This window comes from Triturus cristatus, chromosome 2_2, assembly GCF_964204655.1.
Source record: "Triturus cristatus chromosome 2_2, aTriCri1.1, whole genome shotgun sequence".
Lineage (NCBI taxonomy): Eukaryota > Metazoa > Chordata > Amphibia > Caudata > Salamandridae > Triturus > Triturus cristatus.
Window position 1 is genome coordinate 1,041,051,151 of NC_140582.1, and position 16,635 is coordinate 1,041,067,785.

Here is a 16,635-nt window from a genome sequence, read left to right on the forward strand (position 1 = left end):
TTGGCGGACGTTTGGTGGTGGGCTGTCGCAGAGGGGCTAGTTTATCGGCACAGCTGGTGATCCATCGGTGGAGTTCAAGTGCAGCGTCGTCGGTGTCGATGGTGGCTATTAATTAACCTATTACTTTAATCACGTCATTATTTCTTCAATCTTGTCTTCATACTTTGGAAATTCAATTATCAAACACCAAACTAATAAAAAAACAATACAATTCTTTAAAAAAAAAAAAAAAGGTTTTATTGAGAACAAATATGACAAAATACGCTGACAGAAAAAAAAGAAGAAACTGCAATATACAAATCTTTCCAGTCGATAATCATACAAATACAATGCGGATACGAAACAACAAAAAGTGACACATCCCAAAGTAACACATGACAATCAGAGCAGTCATTAAAAGGGCAATAACCAACTATAAAAAAAAAAAAAAGAGAATATAAGAGAGGGAGAACAACGAGAAGACGGCTTCCTTTGCATGGGCCGGTTACTCAATATGGTAAAATTGGTATACAGTGCATAAGTTGACTGTACTGCTAGTGTACAGCAGCTCAATACAGGGACGTGTCAGAAATCCATGACTGTCAACCCGGAACTTACTCAACAAACAATACAATTCTAAGGGGGATATTTGCAAAGGTTAATTTATACCTTCATGAATTCACTCTTCACTTTGTAGTTAATTGACTACTTTTGGCAATTTTCCACAAAGTGTAGACTTACATTTCCCTACCACCCGATACTTTGGGTGAAGCCAAATTTATGAGTCAAGTTACTACTAGTAACTTTTCACATGTAGATGGAGCTCTCCCTACGGTAAACTACAGGGAAAAATGTTTATCATGTTAAATTAGTACTTTAATTAAGTGATAAGTTATTTGAAATAAGAAAGAAAAACTATTTTAACTAAGTTTTGAAATAAGTATTTCATTAGGTGGAGCGGTGTGGTGCAGCAGCCAGGGCACCTGACTTCGGAGCACAGGGCTCACGATCCGATCCCTGGCTCCGGCGGCAGCTCAGCCCAGCACCATGTGACTCTGGGCAATAGCTCACTTAATTTCCCCCAGTGCCTTGAGAACCTTTACAAATATAGATTAATTTAAATATAGTAACCTAAAATTATTTTGTAAAAGATTTATTACAAATATGGCCATTTAAAGAATGTTTTTTATATTTACTTTGTATAAAAAATACCAAACATCTTTAATATAATAAATTTAAATACATTTATGTTTAAAATAAAACAAAGTTAAATTTCTTTTCAAATAAAAAAAGTTAGTAATATATTTTTTTTTTTTTTATTTGATTTATTTTTACTTTGAACTAAATGTGAATATTTTTGTTAAAAAGTACAAAAACATTAATTTATTTAATATTTCTTCCTATGTGGTTCTATTTTAAGTCCCTGCTTCTGTTATGTTCTATGAGTGTGGTGCAGTTTCAGTGGTGGGTCAAATGTGGTGCTGAACTTACTACATTTGTGAGCTGGATTAATTTACTACTGTTTTGGGTCCTTTTTGGCTGTAGTAACTTTGGAAGTGCAGTTTGTGAATAAAATGGGCTTACTCTTTTGTAGGTAGGCGAGTGCACGTCCTTCCCTTAAACTCTGTTTACTCCTTCCTAAACCCTTCTCATTTAGTTAGAAGTATTTCCCATATCTAGCCACTCCCCCTTTCATATTTACTGCAAACACATATGTGTGCTGCACTCTGGGCAGAGATATCTGCACAGAAAAGATATGAGAGCTGGGGGATAGAGGGTCTCTTCACAGAGGTCTCTGAATAGCATTTTGTAATTCATAAGTAGTCGTATTGTAGAATTACTAAATGTACTACACAATGTAGTTTGTGACTAGGCCCCAAAGTTGTGTGTCTAGTCTTTCTTGAGCCATGTGCATGTTAAGATAAACATCTGTACCTGGTTTTGTCAGATACTGGTATCTCTTATTGTTCTTTTTAGCTCTCACCTTTGACAGTGTATACCCTGCATGCGCTTTCGCTTGCAAGAGATATTGTATACCACAAGGGGCTTGCCACTCGTGCATTAACATTTGGTGGCTTCATTGTCACTTTTGTTTGCTGCCTTCTAATTGACCTCGCATGCGGACTTCACTTCCTCTTCTTTCGGCTGGATAATGGATCAAGTACTGATTGCTTCAGCTTGAGTGCTCTCCTTTCACTGATCATGCTGTGAATGAGGTACTATTTTTAGGTCTCGCCAACGCAGCGTGCATGTGCTGCATAGCAGACCTTTAGCCATCGTTCAGCTCTTTTTCGAAGCACATACTTGTGCTTGTGGCGGCATACACCTTGCGGGAGTGCGCAGGGGCGCGCCACAAGCACGAGTATGTGCTTCGAAAAAGAGCAGACTGCGCGCGCATGCACACACGCACGCACCACTTCCGAGCTTGATAAGATAAGAGTTTAACGTGTTTCCTCAGGTGCGTTGTAATCCTTACCCGATGTGCTGTCTCTCTATCTTAATTGAATTACTTTAAAATTAAATCGATTAATATAAATTAGCGATGACGAGCACAAGCACGAGTGCTTTAAAACAGCTGCTGCTTGTGCTCTTTTAAAAGATGGGAAATTACAGGTTTTCAGAACATGCGGATTCAAGTCTTCACTATAATTGTTTCTTTTATTTGTTCTGCATGTATTTATTTGCATATAATAATGTAGTATCCTGAAAGCATTAGGAATAGCCACAAATCGATAAACTCTGCAAACATGTACGGGTTTTATATTCGAACCATTGTCACAATGAAAGTTGAGCTTTAGAGTACTCACCCTAACTGTAAATGCCTTGCATTAATGGCTGACTCACTATCACACTCTCACTGACACTCTCACAGACTCTCACTCACACTCTCACTCACACTGACTCTCTCACTTACACTGACTCTCTCTCACTCACTCACTCTCACTCACTGACAGACTGACTCACTCATTCTCACTGACAGACACTCACTCACATTGATAGACTCTCACTGACAGACACTCACTCACATTGATAGACTCTCACTGACATACTCTCTCACTCACTGACTCACTGACTGACAGACTCACTGACTGACAGACTCACTGACTGACAGACTCACTGACTGACAGACTCACTGACTGACAGACTCACTGACTGACAGACTCACTGACTGACAGACTCACTGACTGACAGACTCACTGACTGACAGACTCACTGACACTCACTCTTTCTCACTCACAGACTCACTCACAGACTCACTCACAGACTCACTGACAGACTGACTCACTCTCACAGACTCACTCTCACAGACTCACTCTCACAGACTCACTCTCACAGACTCACTCTCACAGACTCACTCTCACAGACTCACTCTCACAGACTCACTCTCACAGACTCACTCTCACAGACTCACTCTCACAGACTCACTCTCACAGACTCACTCTCACAGACTCACTCTCACAGACTCACTCCCACAGACTCACTCCCACAGACTCACTCCCACAGACTCACTCCCACAGACTCACTCCCACAGACTCACTCTCACAGACTCACTCTCACAGACTCACTCTCACAGACTCACTCTCACTGACAGACTCACTCTCACTGACAGACTCACTCTCACTGACACTCACTCTCACTGACAGACTCACTCTCACGGACAGACTCACTCTCACTGACAGACTCACTTTCACTGACAGACTCACTCTCACTGACTGACAGAATCTCTCTCACTGACTGACAGACTCTCACTGACAGACTCTCCCACTCTCTCTCACTGACTGACAGACCCACTCTCACTGACAGACCCACTCTCTCACTGACTGACTCGCTCACTCTCAATTGCAGCCCGTCATAAAACCGGATTTAAATTCCTTCATGGGAAACCGGTTTGCTTGACAGCCAGTGTGCTTCCCCAGTCAGAAAGTCTATTTCGACTTTAAAGTGTTTAATTTGTGAAAAGCTAGAAAATCATTTCTTTGCAAAAGTTGCTAACCCTTGGAGCACGCTCCTTTTGCAGTTTTGTCGTACCCCTCCCACCCAATCTTCACTTTCACGGCAGGTTAGCGTGCACCTGACTCTCCTCTGCTGTATTGTCTTTTACCATCCCAGCATGGCGAGATATTCTGATTGTGACACTGGTTTGATTTTCACCCCCTTCTACATTGAGCGTTCTCTGGCATTACTGACTTTCATGGCAAAGCTGACTGAGGAAGTCACATTTCTCATGACACCCAGGCAACATGATCTTCTGGATAGCACCCTTACAGGGATCACATTAAGTAGACTGAGGAATTCTATACAGTGCATATGATGAACCTGTCTGCATAGCAGAAGTGTGTTAGAAAAAGACAAATGAGGAAGGGGAAGACAGAGACAGTGACTATATTAATGAGAACAATTTGTTAAAACAGTGCAACACACAGCATTTCAGTACTTTGTGAAATTCCAAAATGAGTATATCATCAATTGAACCTATACCCAAATCCCCACCAGCTTAGACCTTCCACTTTGTAATTGCATGTTGGGTAGTCTCGTTCCTACAAATGATTCAGGTTCAACGTTTATAGAGTAGTTTGAATACAACATTGCTGATTTCTACTGCGTAATAACAGGACTGTTCAGCCATGTATTGTAGACAGGACCACTGGACTTGTGCAATTTTGTTGGCTGCCTCGCTTTCTTCATTTTTTATGGATCACTGCATTTGTCACATAATCCATCATCTGCTGCATGACCTGCAGATTTTGACAAATGTTTCTAGATGAAAAAGATCAAGTGCGACCGCATTTTAGTAACCTGAATTGCTGTGCAGTGGAAAGCCCTTTTTAAAGGTTGAGTGGTTATCTTTCTTTTGCGTATTGCTGCATTTTGGGCGTCACACTGGTTCTTATGAGGCCCCAATATTGTTAATGTAAAATTAAAAATAATGGGGTAATACAAAGTGTGTTGCACTATGCTGCTTAATTTGCCTTTTTTACCACATAATTAATAAACTCTGCCACATCATTTACCAACAGGACGACTGCATGGAGGACATCTTAGAGCCTAATGCAGGTCTTTTCACTGTTGGAGACCTGTTTCTCAATGGGGAGGTAATGGACATTCAGACCATAGTGGCAGACTGTGATCTCCCGCCTGTGCACTTTTTGACATATTGGTGCATATTATGCTCTCTCTCTCTCCACACGTTTTGAGGTCTCGCCTGAGCCAGCGCATGCCCTACCCTGGCAAGACATTTAGTAAGTGGGCTTTTAAAAGTCTGACCACGCTTTTGCTGGTCTCAAGCCTGCGGTTACGCGCGCGAGCACACGCACAGCCGCCATCTAGCTTTCCTCGCAGCACCCTTACAGCGCGCCTCGCTCCGCCCCTCCTCCACCACAGAGCGAGTCCCCGCGATCACTTTCGCTTTCACAGCCGCGTTACTTTTATGGCCACACAGCCAATGCCTGTTTTTCTTTATCTTCGAACTGTCCCCGCAAGTGCACGTCTCACCAGTCTGCTGTGTTTTATTGGCGTTTGAACCTCTCTTTGACGGTTATCAGATGAGCAGGGTACATGGGGTTTAGGGCAGTACAATCGGAAGTCTTGCCCTGTTTCAGCATTCCCCGTTGCTACAGTTTGGGAACACCTGGTCCAGCTAGGCATGGGTTCTAATCCCACCCTACCCTGTACCTCCCACTCTTGTTCCTGAGCAATATCAGTGCTTTTCGCTCCCAGCTTCCTGGTCATTTACCTTTGTAATTTTGCAAGTTAGTGGTGAAAAGGCAGGCGGTCCCTATGAACGAGTTTACATCTCTGAGATGTGAAAGCAATGTGGCCCAATGGCGAGAGCTGCTACCATCGTGATTAAGGAACCAGGTGGGGAGTCCCAGGCTCAACTCAATATTTTGTGATGCAGCACTCAACACTCTGTGGCAAACAGCTGAGCAAATGTTTAAAATGTACACTTACATGATAACAGTATAGTTGTGTTGCGAAGCACTGAAATGCCGCCATACAGAGTGTGCACTATATGGAACTGCAGATTACATTCATAAGCATCCCGTGTGACTTTCTTTCTTAAAGCCGCAACATTATTTCGGACTGATCTTTAGTTATAGTATTGAGTTGAACAAGAAAAGTGGATATTAATGCAACACTCGTCCCTAGCAGCGAGTCCAAGGCATCTTGTCTGTTTGCTTATCAGCATGAAACATTGGCGCAAAACTCACAGGAGAGAGAATGGTGGCATTACGGCCAGAGAATACTCTCATAGTGGGGTCAAGGGAAGACCTACTTTCCAGGCTACAAGTCGTGCAAAACACGGCCGCCCGCCTAGCCTTAAACAAACCCCCGCGGACGGCATCCATGCCACTACTAAACCAGCTTCATTGGCTGCCCATCAGAAAAAGGGCACTCTTCAAACTGCTGTGCCTAGTATTTAAGGTACTCCATGGACAGGGAGCTAAATATCTCTTGAAAAAGCTGGAATGGTACATTCCCTCGCGACTCTTAAGGTCCAGCAGCCAAAAGCTTCTCCTAGTGCCTAAAATCAAAAAAGCAAAAATAGGGGGCCGTGCCTTTTCCTACCTGGCTCCGAAACATTGGAATGCATTGCCTCTAGAACTGCGCTCCTGCCCCTCGTTAACTATTTTTAAGAATCATTTAAAAACCTGGCTATTCAACTGATACATTTCGCTGTAGAAGCCCGCCGCCCAGGCGCCTAGAGATCCCCTTGGGGATGATTCGTGCGGCCATATAAATAAAAATAATAAGCTGCCTACTTGAGAGTTGGTGAACCAGGTTCGAGTCTACGCGTCGACTCACCATCCTGTAATTCTGGGCAAATCACTTAATATTCCCATGCCTAATATAGAAACATGTTTGATTTAACTAAAGCTGATGTAAAGCTCTACTTCTGGTCTGCAATTAATACATCGAACAACTTTATGCAGAAGAGGTCAGTGCATGTTTAGCGACTCGAAGGCCCCACAGGCTACTCATGTCAGCCGTGGTTCAAGGGAGGCCGCAGTGTATACCACAAACAAAAGCACAATAATTATGTTGAGTTCTACATGTTTGAAAGTTAACAGAGGAAACAGGGCACTGATATTCAGTGTGTCCCAATTTCCACTTCTAGTACAAGCGTACGGGGCATGCGGAAAGAAGGCCTCGGGTAGCTTGAGAGAGGAAGGAAAAGGCCCCTCATGGGCACACAATTGGGGTGCTAACACACTGCAGAATATGGTATGGTTTAAGCCCCCTCCCACAATTGTGTTAAATTGCATGCAACATACATATAGATATATGTATATGGAAATGGAACTAAAATAATTAAAGAAAAGCTAAATTCTGGCATGCTGCACTGAATTTAACATTGACACACGTAAGAGAAGCTTGAAAGTGGCAGTCATGCTGGTGTGGTTCCAGGGGCTGTCGCCATATTAACCCTCACAAAAGCAATTAAAGGCTGCGGGCACTTACAGTGCTTCGACGTACAATGATTACAGAAAACAAGCATTTGCAATGCAATAGTTCTCGCATTTATAAGAGTTTGAGCTATTGGCATTGTAAAATTACAATGCCTTTTATTTATGTTTTGGTTTTAAAACAAATAAAAGGCATTGTCATTTACAATGTCAGTAGCATAAACTCGCATAAAAGCAGTGTGTGGAGTGCAGCAGTGTGCGGTGTGCAGCAGTGTGCGGCGTGCAGCAGTGTGCGGCGTGCAGCAGTGTGCGGCGTGCAGCAGTGTGTGGCGTGCAGCAGTGTGTGGCGTGCAGCAGTGTGTGGCGTGCAGCAGTGCGGCGTGCAGCAGTGTGCGGCGTGCAGCAGTGTGCGGCGTGCAGCAGTGTGCGGCGTGCAGCAGTGTGCGGCGTGCAGCAGTGTTTCGTGTAGCAGTGTGAGGCATGCAGCACTGTGGCGTGCAGCGGCGTGCAGCAGTGTGCGGCGTGCAGCAGTGTGCGGCGTGCAGCAGTCTGTGGCGTGCAGCAGTGTGTGAGGTGCAGCAGTGTGCGGCGTGCAGCAGTGTGCGGCGTGCAGCAGTGTGCGGCGTGCAGCAGTGTGCGGCGTGCAGCAGTGTGTGGCGTGCAGCAGTGTGTGGCGTGCAGCAGTGTGTGGCGTGCAGCAGTGTGAGGCGTGCAGCACTGTGTGGCGTGCAGCGGCGTGCAGCAGTGTGTGGCATGGAGCAGTGTGCGGCGTGCAGCAGTGTCGTGCAGCATGCAGCAGTGAGTAATGCAGTGTGAGGCATGCAGCACTGTGTGGCGTGCAGCAGTGTTTCGTGTAGCAGTGTGAGGCATGCAGCACTCTGTGGCGTGCAGCGGCGTGCGGCGTGCAGCAGTGTGCAGTGTGCAGCAGTGTGTGGCGTGCAGCAGTGTTTCGTGTAGCAGTGTGAGGCATGCAGCACTGTGCGGCATGCAGCGGCATGCAGCAGTGTGCGGCATGCAGCAGTGTGCGGCATGCAGCAGTGTGCGGCGTGCAGCATTGTGCGGCGTGCAGCAGTGTGCGGCGTGCAGCAGTGTGCGGCGTGCAGCAGTATGTGAGGTGCAGCAGTGTGTGAGGTGCAGCAGTGTGCGGCGTGCAGCAGTGTGCGGCGTGCAGCAGTGTGCGGCGTGCAGCAGTGTGCGGCGTGCAGCAGTGTGCGGCGTGCAGCAGTGTGCGGCGTGCAGCAGTGTTTCGTGTAGCAGTGTGAGGCATGCAGCACTGTGTGGCGTGCAGCGGCGTGCAGCAGTGTGCGGCGTGCTGCAGTGTGCGGCATGCAGCAGTGTGCGGCGTGCAGCAGTGTCGTGCAGCATGCAGCAGTGAGTAATGCAGTGTGAGGCATGCAGCACTGTGTGGCGTGCAGCGGCGTGCAGCAGTGTTTCGTGTAGCAGTGTGCGGCGTGCAGCAGTGTGCGGCGTGCAGCAGTGTGCGGCGTGCAGCAGTGTGCGGCGTGCAGCAGTGTCGTGCAGCATGCAGCAGTGAGTAATGCAGTGTGAGGCATGCAGCACTGTGTGGCGTGCAGCGGCGTGCAGCAGTGTTTCGTGCAGCAGTGTGAGGCGTGCACCAGTGTGAGGCGTGCAGCAGTGTGCGGCGTGCAGCAGTGTGCGGCGTGCAGCAGAGTGCTGCTTGCAGCAGTGTCGTGCAGCATGCAGCAGTGAGTAAGGCAGCAGTGTGCAGCAGTGAGTAATGCAGCAGTGTGCAGCAGTGTGCGGCGTGCAGCAGTGTGTGCTGTGCAGCAGTGTGTGGCATGCAGCAGTGTTTCGTGTAGCATTGTGCGGCGTGCAGCAGTGTGTGGCGTGCAGCAGTGTGTGGCGTGCAGCAGTGTGTGCCATGCAGCAGTGTTTCGTGTAGCATTGTGCGGCGTGCAGCAGTGTGTGGCGTGCAGCAGTGTGTGGCATGCAGCATTGTGCGGCGTGCAGCAGTGTGCGGCGTGCAGCAGTGTGTGGCGTGCAGTGGCGTGCAGTGGCGTGCAGCAGTGTGTGGCGTGCAGCGGCATGCAGCAGTGTGTGGCGTGCAGCAGTGTGTGGCGTGCAGCAGTGTGGCGTGCAGCAGTGTGTGGCATGCAGCAGTGTGTGGCATGCAGCAGTGTGCGGCGTGCAGCAGTGTGCGGCGTGCAGCAGTGTGCGGCATGCAGCAGTGTGCGGCGTGCAGCAGTGTGAGGCGTGCAGCAGTGAGGCGTGCAGCAGTGTGCAGCGTGCAGCAGTGTCATGCAGCATGCAGCGGTGAGTAATGCAGCAGTGTGCAGCAGTGTGTGGCGTGCAGCAGTGTGCGGCGTGCAGCACTGTGTGGCGTGCAGCGGCGTGCAGCAGTGTGTGGCATGCAGCAGTGTGCGGCGTGCAGCAGTGTGCGGCGTGCAGCAGTGTGCGGCGTGCAGCAGTGTGCGGAGGGCAGCAGTTTGCGGCGTGCAGCAGTTTGCGGCGTGCAGCAGTGTGTGGCGTGCAGCGGCATGCAGCAGTGTGTGGCGTGCAGCAGTGTGTGGCGTGCAGCAGTGTGTGGCGTGCAGCAGTGTGCGGCGTGCAGCAGTGTGCGGCGTGCAGCAGTGTGCGGCGTGCAGCAGTGTGCGGCGTGCAGCAGTGTGCGGCGTGCAGCCAGCAGTGTGCGGCGTGCAGCAGTGTGCGGCGTGCAGCAGTGTGGGGCGTGCAGCAGTGTGGGGCGTGCAGCAGTGTGGGGCGTGCAGCAGTGTGGGGCGTGCAGCAGTGTGTAATGCAGCAGTGTGTAATGCAGCAGTGTGCGCAGTAGTGTGGGGCGTGCGGTAGTGTGCGGTGTGCAGCAGTGTGTGGCGTGCAGCAATGTGTGTCGAGCAGCAGTGTGTGGCGTGCAGCAGTGTTTCGTGCAGCAATGTTTCGTGTAGCAGTGTGCGGCGTGCAGCAGTGTGCGGCGTGCAGCAGTGTGTGGCGTGCAGCAGTGTGTGGCGTGCAGCGGCATGCAGCAGTGTGTGGCGTGTAGCAGTGTGAGGCGTGCAGCAGTGTGAGGCGTGCAGCAGTGTGAGGCGTGCAGCAGTGTGAGGAGTGCAGCAGTGTGCGGCGTGCAGCAGTGTGCGGCGTGCAGCAGTGTGTGGCGTGCAGCAGTGTGTGGCGTGCAGCAGTGTGAGGCGTGCAGCAGTGTGAGGCGTGCAGCAGTGTGAGGCGTGCAGCAGTGTGAGGCGTGCAGCAGTGTGCGGCGTGCAGCAGTGTGTAATGCAGCATTGTGCGCAGCAGTGTGGGGCGTGCGGTAGTGTGCGGCGTGCAACAGTGTGTGCCGTGCAGCAGTGTTTCGTGTAGCATTGTGCGGCGTGCAGCAGTGTGTGGCGTGCAGCAGTGTGTGGCGTGCAGCAGTGTTTCGTGTAGCAGTGTGCGGCGTGCAACAGTGTGCGGCGTGCAGCAGTTTGTGGTGTGCAGCGGCATGCAGCAGTGTGTGGCGTGCAGCAGTGTGCGGCGTGTAGCAGTGTGCAGCGTGCAGCAGTGTGCGGCGTGCAGCAGTGTGTGGCGTGCAGCAGTGTGTGGCGTGCAGCAGTGTTAGGCGTGCAGCAGTGTGCGGCGTGCAGCAGTGTGAGGCGTGCAGCAGTGTGAGGCGTGCAGCAGTGTGAGGCGTGCAGCAGTGTTTCGTGTAGCAGTGTGAGGCGTGCAGCAGTGTGCGGCGTGCAGCAGTGTGCGGCGTGCAGCAGTGTGTAATGCAGCAGTGTGTAATGCAGCAGTGTGTAATGCAGCAGTGTGCGCAGCAGTGTGGGGCGTACGGTAGTGTGCGGCGTGCAGCAGTGTGTGGCATGCAGCAGTGTGTGGCGTGCAGCAGTGTGTGGCATGGTTTGTAAACAACAAGAAAAGCGGACGTCAAAGGAAGGGTGGGAGGGAACGAGCATATGGGGTGTGAGTTATAACGAAAGTTAATTGTTGTAAGAGGGGATGCAGGAAGTGAGGCCCAGCACGCGCTGGCGAAAGCAGTCTGCTGCTTTCAAGTCCGATGCCAGATGCCAGCTTCGCGCTTGAATGCCTCACATGCACTGGCCATAAACCGCATTCCTAAGGTCTTGTGCCCCTTACTAAATCTCTCTGAATGCGTGAGGCGGCGCACGCGCAGGAAGTAGCTGGTGGCAAATGGAATGCGCGTGGTTGTGCGCGTAACCGCCACCCGATCCACCTGGGAAGCCTTTGGGAGCATTTTCTGAAGCCCCTACATAAGTCTCGCTGAGCGATCGCTCACGCGATAGACAGGCGAGACCTAAAAAGCTGGGGGTGGGGGTTGGTGCATACCTACGGTACATTAACCGAAACAACCTTTTCTTATAGGGCATTTACACGATTGAATTATTAATACTTGATTAAATGTTTAATGAATACTATCAATCTGCAATACAAACACAGAATTAACTTTACGCGATAACTAGTGTGTTAGGTTTACCATTGTTAATGGCCCAACATCAAACTGTTGTGAATGTTTATTATACTTGTTCAGATCATGCCGTTGAAAGGTACTATTAAATTGCCGATTGATTGTTATGTCATGGGCATTGCTGCCCAGAGCTCGTTGTGTTGCCATGGCATGTTGTTCTAGCAGAACTGCGGGGGAATGCTTCTCTCAGCAGATTAACACTTTCTTTGCCAAGGTTCAGTTTTGGGCTGGCAATTGCATTACATTACATGATACGATAAAGTACTCCTCAGAAGCTCTTTGGGTAAAGTAGTGTGAAAATGCACCATTTGTTAAAATTTGCCTGGAATATCCTTTCTAAATATTTGCATAATATTATTGCAAAAGACAAGGAAACAAATTGATCATAAAAGCAGACAAATACCTTGCATACAAAGATTTTGTTCAATTTTCATTATATTTTTAATGTTGCTGCCAATACCACCCATTGTGATCCGCTTTGAATAATAACAAGCATTGGCATAGCCAATAGGTCTCGCCTTTGGGACCTTATAAGTGTTTAGTTTTCCAGCACAATATCCTTGGTGCAACAACATCAAGTGTTGCATGGCTGAACACTTATAAGGTCCCGAAGGCAAGACCTATTGGCTATGCCAATGCTTGTTAAAATTAGTTTTACCCACACTGCAAAGCATCCTCGCTGCTGTACAGTATGGCTACATATTATTGCCAATAGCTCTCATAGGCAAGCTCTATTGGCTTTGCCAATGTTTATATAAAGAGACCATGTCAACGACAAAGAAGATGAGGATGAGGACAGCTACCCCAGACAGTGGAAGAGTACTGAGACTGCACTCCCAGTAGCTAAACAAAAGAGATTCAGATAATATAGTGAGCAGGTTGGACACAGGGCTACCTTTCGAAATTTAATGAAGGCTTTGTTTGCAAGGGGCTGCTGGTTAATTCTTCCTATGCACTACCATTTGGTGGATAGTAAGGATGAAGGGTAGGACTGCAGTTTCTGTTGTTCAATCTGAGGACGTTTCTAGATCAGGCCTGCCCTTCAGTCTGCCCCTGGCTACCAGTTTTGAGAGGCTGGTGACAGCCAGGTGCAGAGATCTTCCACTTCATTTTGACCATGCAATAGGTGCCCCTGTTTGGCGACAGCCCCAGTGTTACCTGCTGAGAGATTACTTACTTTACAAAAAGGCGTGTCTGGAGACCTGTCTCAGAAGAACACTTGAAAGAGAACCACCTCAAACTAGCTGTGAAGTTTGAGATAGTGGATCTACATCTCCATCTTGAGAATGAGTATAAAAGTAGGAGTCAAACTAGCAAACTTTGTTCCTGTTCCAAGTTGTACTTTATCAATGAATGGAGTGCTTTATAGAGTGCTCAAAGAGATTCTGTACGTGTAGCGATGCTGTTTGCTGATGCTGAGGTGACATCACCTGAAATCCGAGCTTTTACACTGGAGAAATGGAGGGTCTGCCTAGTAACTAGAAGGCAACCTGCCTGCTGAGAGACGAAAGAAGTCTGGCTGATGCTGCAGGAGGAGAGACTGTCAAGGAGAAGCCCATCATGTTACTGGTGTGTGGAGCACCCAAAGAGAGCGGATACTATCAGAGATCCAAGCCAAGAATGCCCTGCATCCTGGGGGCGGGGGTCCTCATGTTTTTGTGTGCAGCTCCTGATACCTGTCCCAAAGACTGCATCTACCAAGTGTAACAATCTCCCATGTAAACTGCTGCCTTGGCCCAATGTGGCTGTCACTGCACATTGCTGCTGTGAACATGACAGGCTAAAAGGCTGCATCCACTGGTGAGGCTCAGCCATGACATCCAAACCTGAACAGCATCCACCCAGCGGTGTCTATATCAGGAAGCAACTACCTGAAGTGCGGGCTGAGCCTGCATAATCCCCTAACCTGCACAGGCTGGTATACAGGCATCCCAAGGTGTCCCCCTCAACCACCACACATGTGCAAAGATGTGCTTGAAGAAAGATGAGTGAACAGACTCAAGACTCTCCACCTGAAGTAAAGCAAGGCTATGATCTGGTTACTGAGCTTCACTTCTAAACCCCGCCAGATAACAGTGATAGTCTGCAACTATGCCCAATGTCTACCTCAGACAGTAAATCTGTGAAATTAGCACCTATGTATCACCCGGGTGGGGAGGAGACATAAGAGCGGCAGAGCATAAGGCTACCTGAAGAACCAGGATTCCGATTCAAGCCTGTTTTCTTGAGCATAATTGAATTATTAAGTATTTAGTAAAGTAATTAGTTCTATTGCTTTTACTAAACACAAGCACTGGGCAAGTTACGTGTCTGCTGGTTGATTTCTGAATTTTTAGCTCTTGTACCTCATACTACTTATCTGGAAAGTCTTGGACTGCTTCCTCTCGCTGCTATGAAAGTCCAGTACAGAAAGGAAGGGGTCTACGAAGCCCAATTTGCAGGACCACGGTAGGAGAGATCCCAGGACACCAGATGCAAAGTTTTTACTGTCAAAAGTGAACTGAAAGGCTAGGAAGCAAATGACCTTTCAGGTCCATTGAGAAGCACACCCAGAAGGCGGACAACCATAGTTGAGCCCAGAAACCTGTGTCTGTCTTGTAGCACATTAAACGGTCCGACAAAGATCAACCCACCTTCTTTCTAAGTCCTTTATGTAAACTCAAATTGAAATTGATGAATTGCAGAGATTTTAGCAGATACAATTAGCAATCCAGAGATGGCGTGACTATGATTCACAATTTAGGCATATGTCTCAAACAATAAAAAAAGTCACAATATCTTACCTGATCTGAATCCAGAAGGCAATAGTTCACTCGAAGCTGTACCAACTGTGCTAGAAGGTCTAAAACTTGTCTCTGAAGCTGCACAGATGTTGTTGTGGTGTATTGCTTTAAAGCTTTAATAACAAGTGGCTCAAATAACCGAATGTGATTGTGAATGGCATTCTGTAATGAAAAGTAATATTTGTGTCTTTTCTTTCATAAAATCAGCACATATGGAACTATCAAGATATACATTTAAACACCAACCCAATTTGGATAACCAGAACTTGATATATTAAATATGGGCACTATTAGCCTTTTCACCCACAGGGAAGCACATTTTTTTAGCTGCCTGCTTAATTTATGTCAAATAAATTGCTTTCTTTAAACTAAGAAAGAATCTTTCTTCTGCTAACATTTAAATAACCTACACTCATCTTTACTCTTGAAAGATAACATTTTCTAAAACTTTTTTTTTCAATTTGCCCTTGTGGGCTTTTTCCCAAAAGTACTTTATTGATATTTCCAAATTTGCACAAATGTACATACAACAATTACATCCCCAATTGCCAACCCTCCCCACCACTTGCAAACAATGGGTGAAACACTTGGCATTGATTATGCCCACCAAACTTTAACTTCTTACTCTTAATAAAGCTTCTAACTTGCATCATATTTACTTTCCATCTCATTCAGCTCCCACGTTAATTTTTCCATTGCTAACATTGTCCATAATTCACTCCACTCTTGTACTGTCTGAATGTTTGTTAATTTCCATTAGAGGGCAATACGTTATTTGGCAGCCACTGTCATATCATTATCCAATCTGTTATAACGATAGTCTTAATATCAGTGGGCCGAAACCCCAGAATCACTACTGAACGGTCAGCTCAGATCCCCTGGCCCAATAACTCCTTAATATGACAGATCTTCTTAACAAAACACCTATAACCAGGGACATGACCACCATATATATATACATCGTTCCCTTCCATACCACTATTTCTCCAACAAAGACCCAATGCACCATTATGCATACGCTTCACTTTCACACGGGGTGAGATGACATAATATCATATTCTTATACATGGAAACACTGTTCTGTAAACTTTTACATCATTTTTTTCACCCACAAACGTTACCATAGACGTTTCTGTGATAGAGGTTTCCAATGTCCGCTGCCACTGTTTCATATAAATATTCAATCACTTTTTGTATACCATAGTGTGTCACACTAAATGGAAGGGTATGCCCAGATGTGGGTCCCGTGCATACTGTCACTGGAACCAAGTTGTACGCGGCTGGTGAGCCCATAACTAGGGTGAAATTGGTTTGCTTGAGTTCTGGTTCAGGGAGGACCTGGCTTGGCACTTTGGACTGGACTGTTCGACTGGAGAAGGGTCAAGACTGATTTGCATATAGCAAGGTCCAAACTGAGGTGACATGGTGTGCAAAATAACAATGGATTCGGATGTGGCCCGAGTTATTACCACTGGCCGAGATTAATTCAAGGTTTCCATCCACCACTTTTTTTTTATACTATATTGTGTCTTACAAGACATTGCATCTGGAGAGAAGCGTGAATATTAGAAATGAGTAGCATAGGTAACAAAGAGCCTTTCCCATTGAGTGAGAGATCTACATGCTGCCTCCCTGAACCCAGGTTGCATAGCTCAGTGTCATTGTTGAAAACATTGCATTCTGTCAGTTTCTTGCAGATGGAAATCCTTTACAGAAGGGACAAACAAAACGACCATTGTGGAGTTTTAAGGTACCCAGGGACAATGAAGAACAGTCTAAAATGCAGGGGAATAGATGAAAGCTATGCAGTTCCACATAATTATAAGACATACCGTATCAAACAAGATAAAGTTTAGAATACTCTTGTTTTTTTGTTGTTTACAACAAATTAAGGGCCAGACGTACCACCGTTTTTTGCGGTTGCAAATAGGAAATTGGCCCGTTTGCGACAGCAAAATTGGTCTTCCCCATGTACAAATCCTATTTTGCAAGTAGGTATGCTCTTACAGACTCGCAAAATAGGGTTTGTGACTCGCTATTAGGAAGG

General features: G+C 47.2%; 1 protein-coding gene across 2 annotated transcripts in view; it reads right to left on the minus strand.

Moving 5' to 3' along the window:
* HTT (huntingtin) overlaps window positions 1-16,635 on the minus strand; it is a 2,065,683-nt gene that overhangs the window by 1,046,819 nt on the left and 1,002,229 nt on the right. For both annotated transcript variants that reach the window (XM_085642500.1, XM_085642499.1), the window contains one exon: window positions 14,589-14,750. In XM_085642500.1, the coding sequence (XP_085498626.1) occupies window positions 14,589-14,750 (162 nt within the window). The remainder of the gene's footprint in view (window positions 1-14,588; window positions 14,751-16,635) is intronic.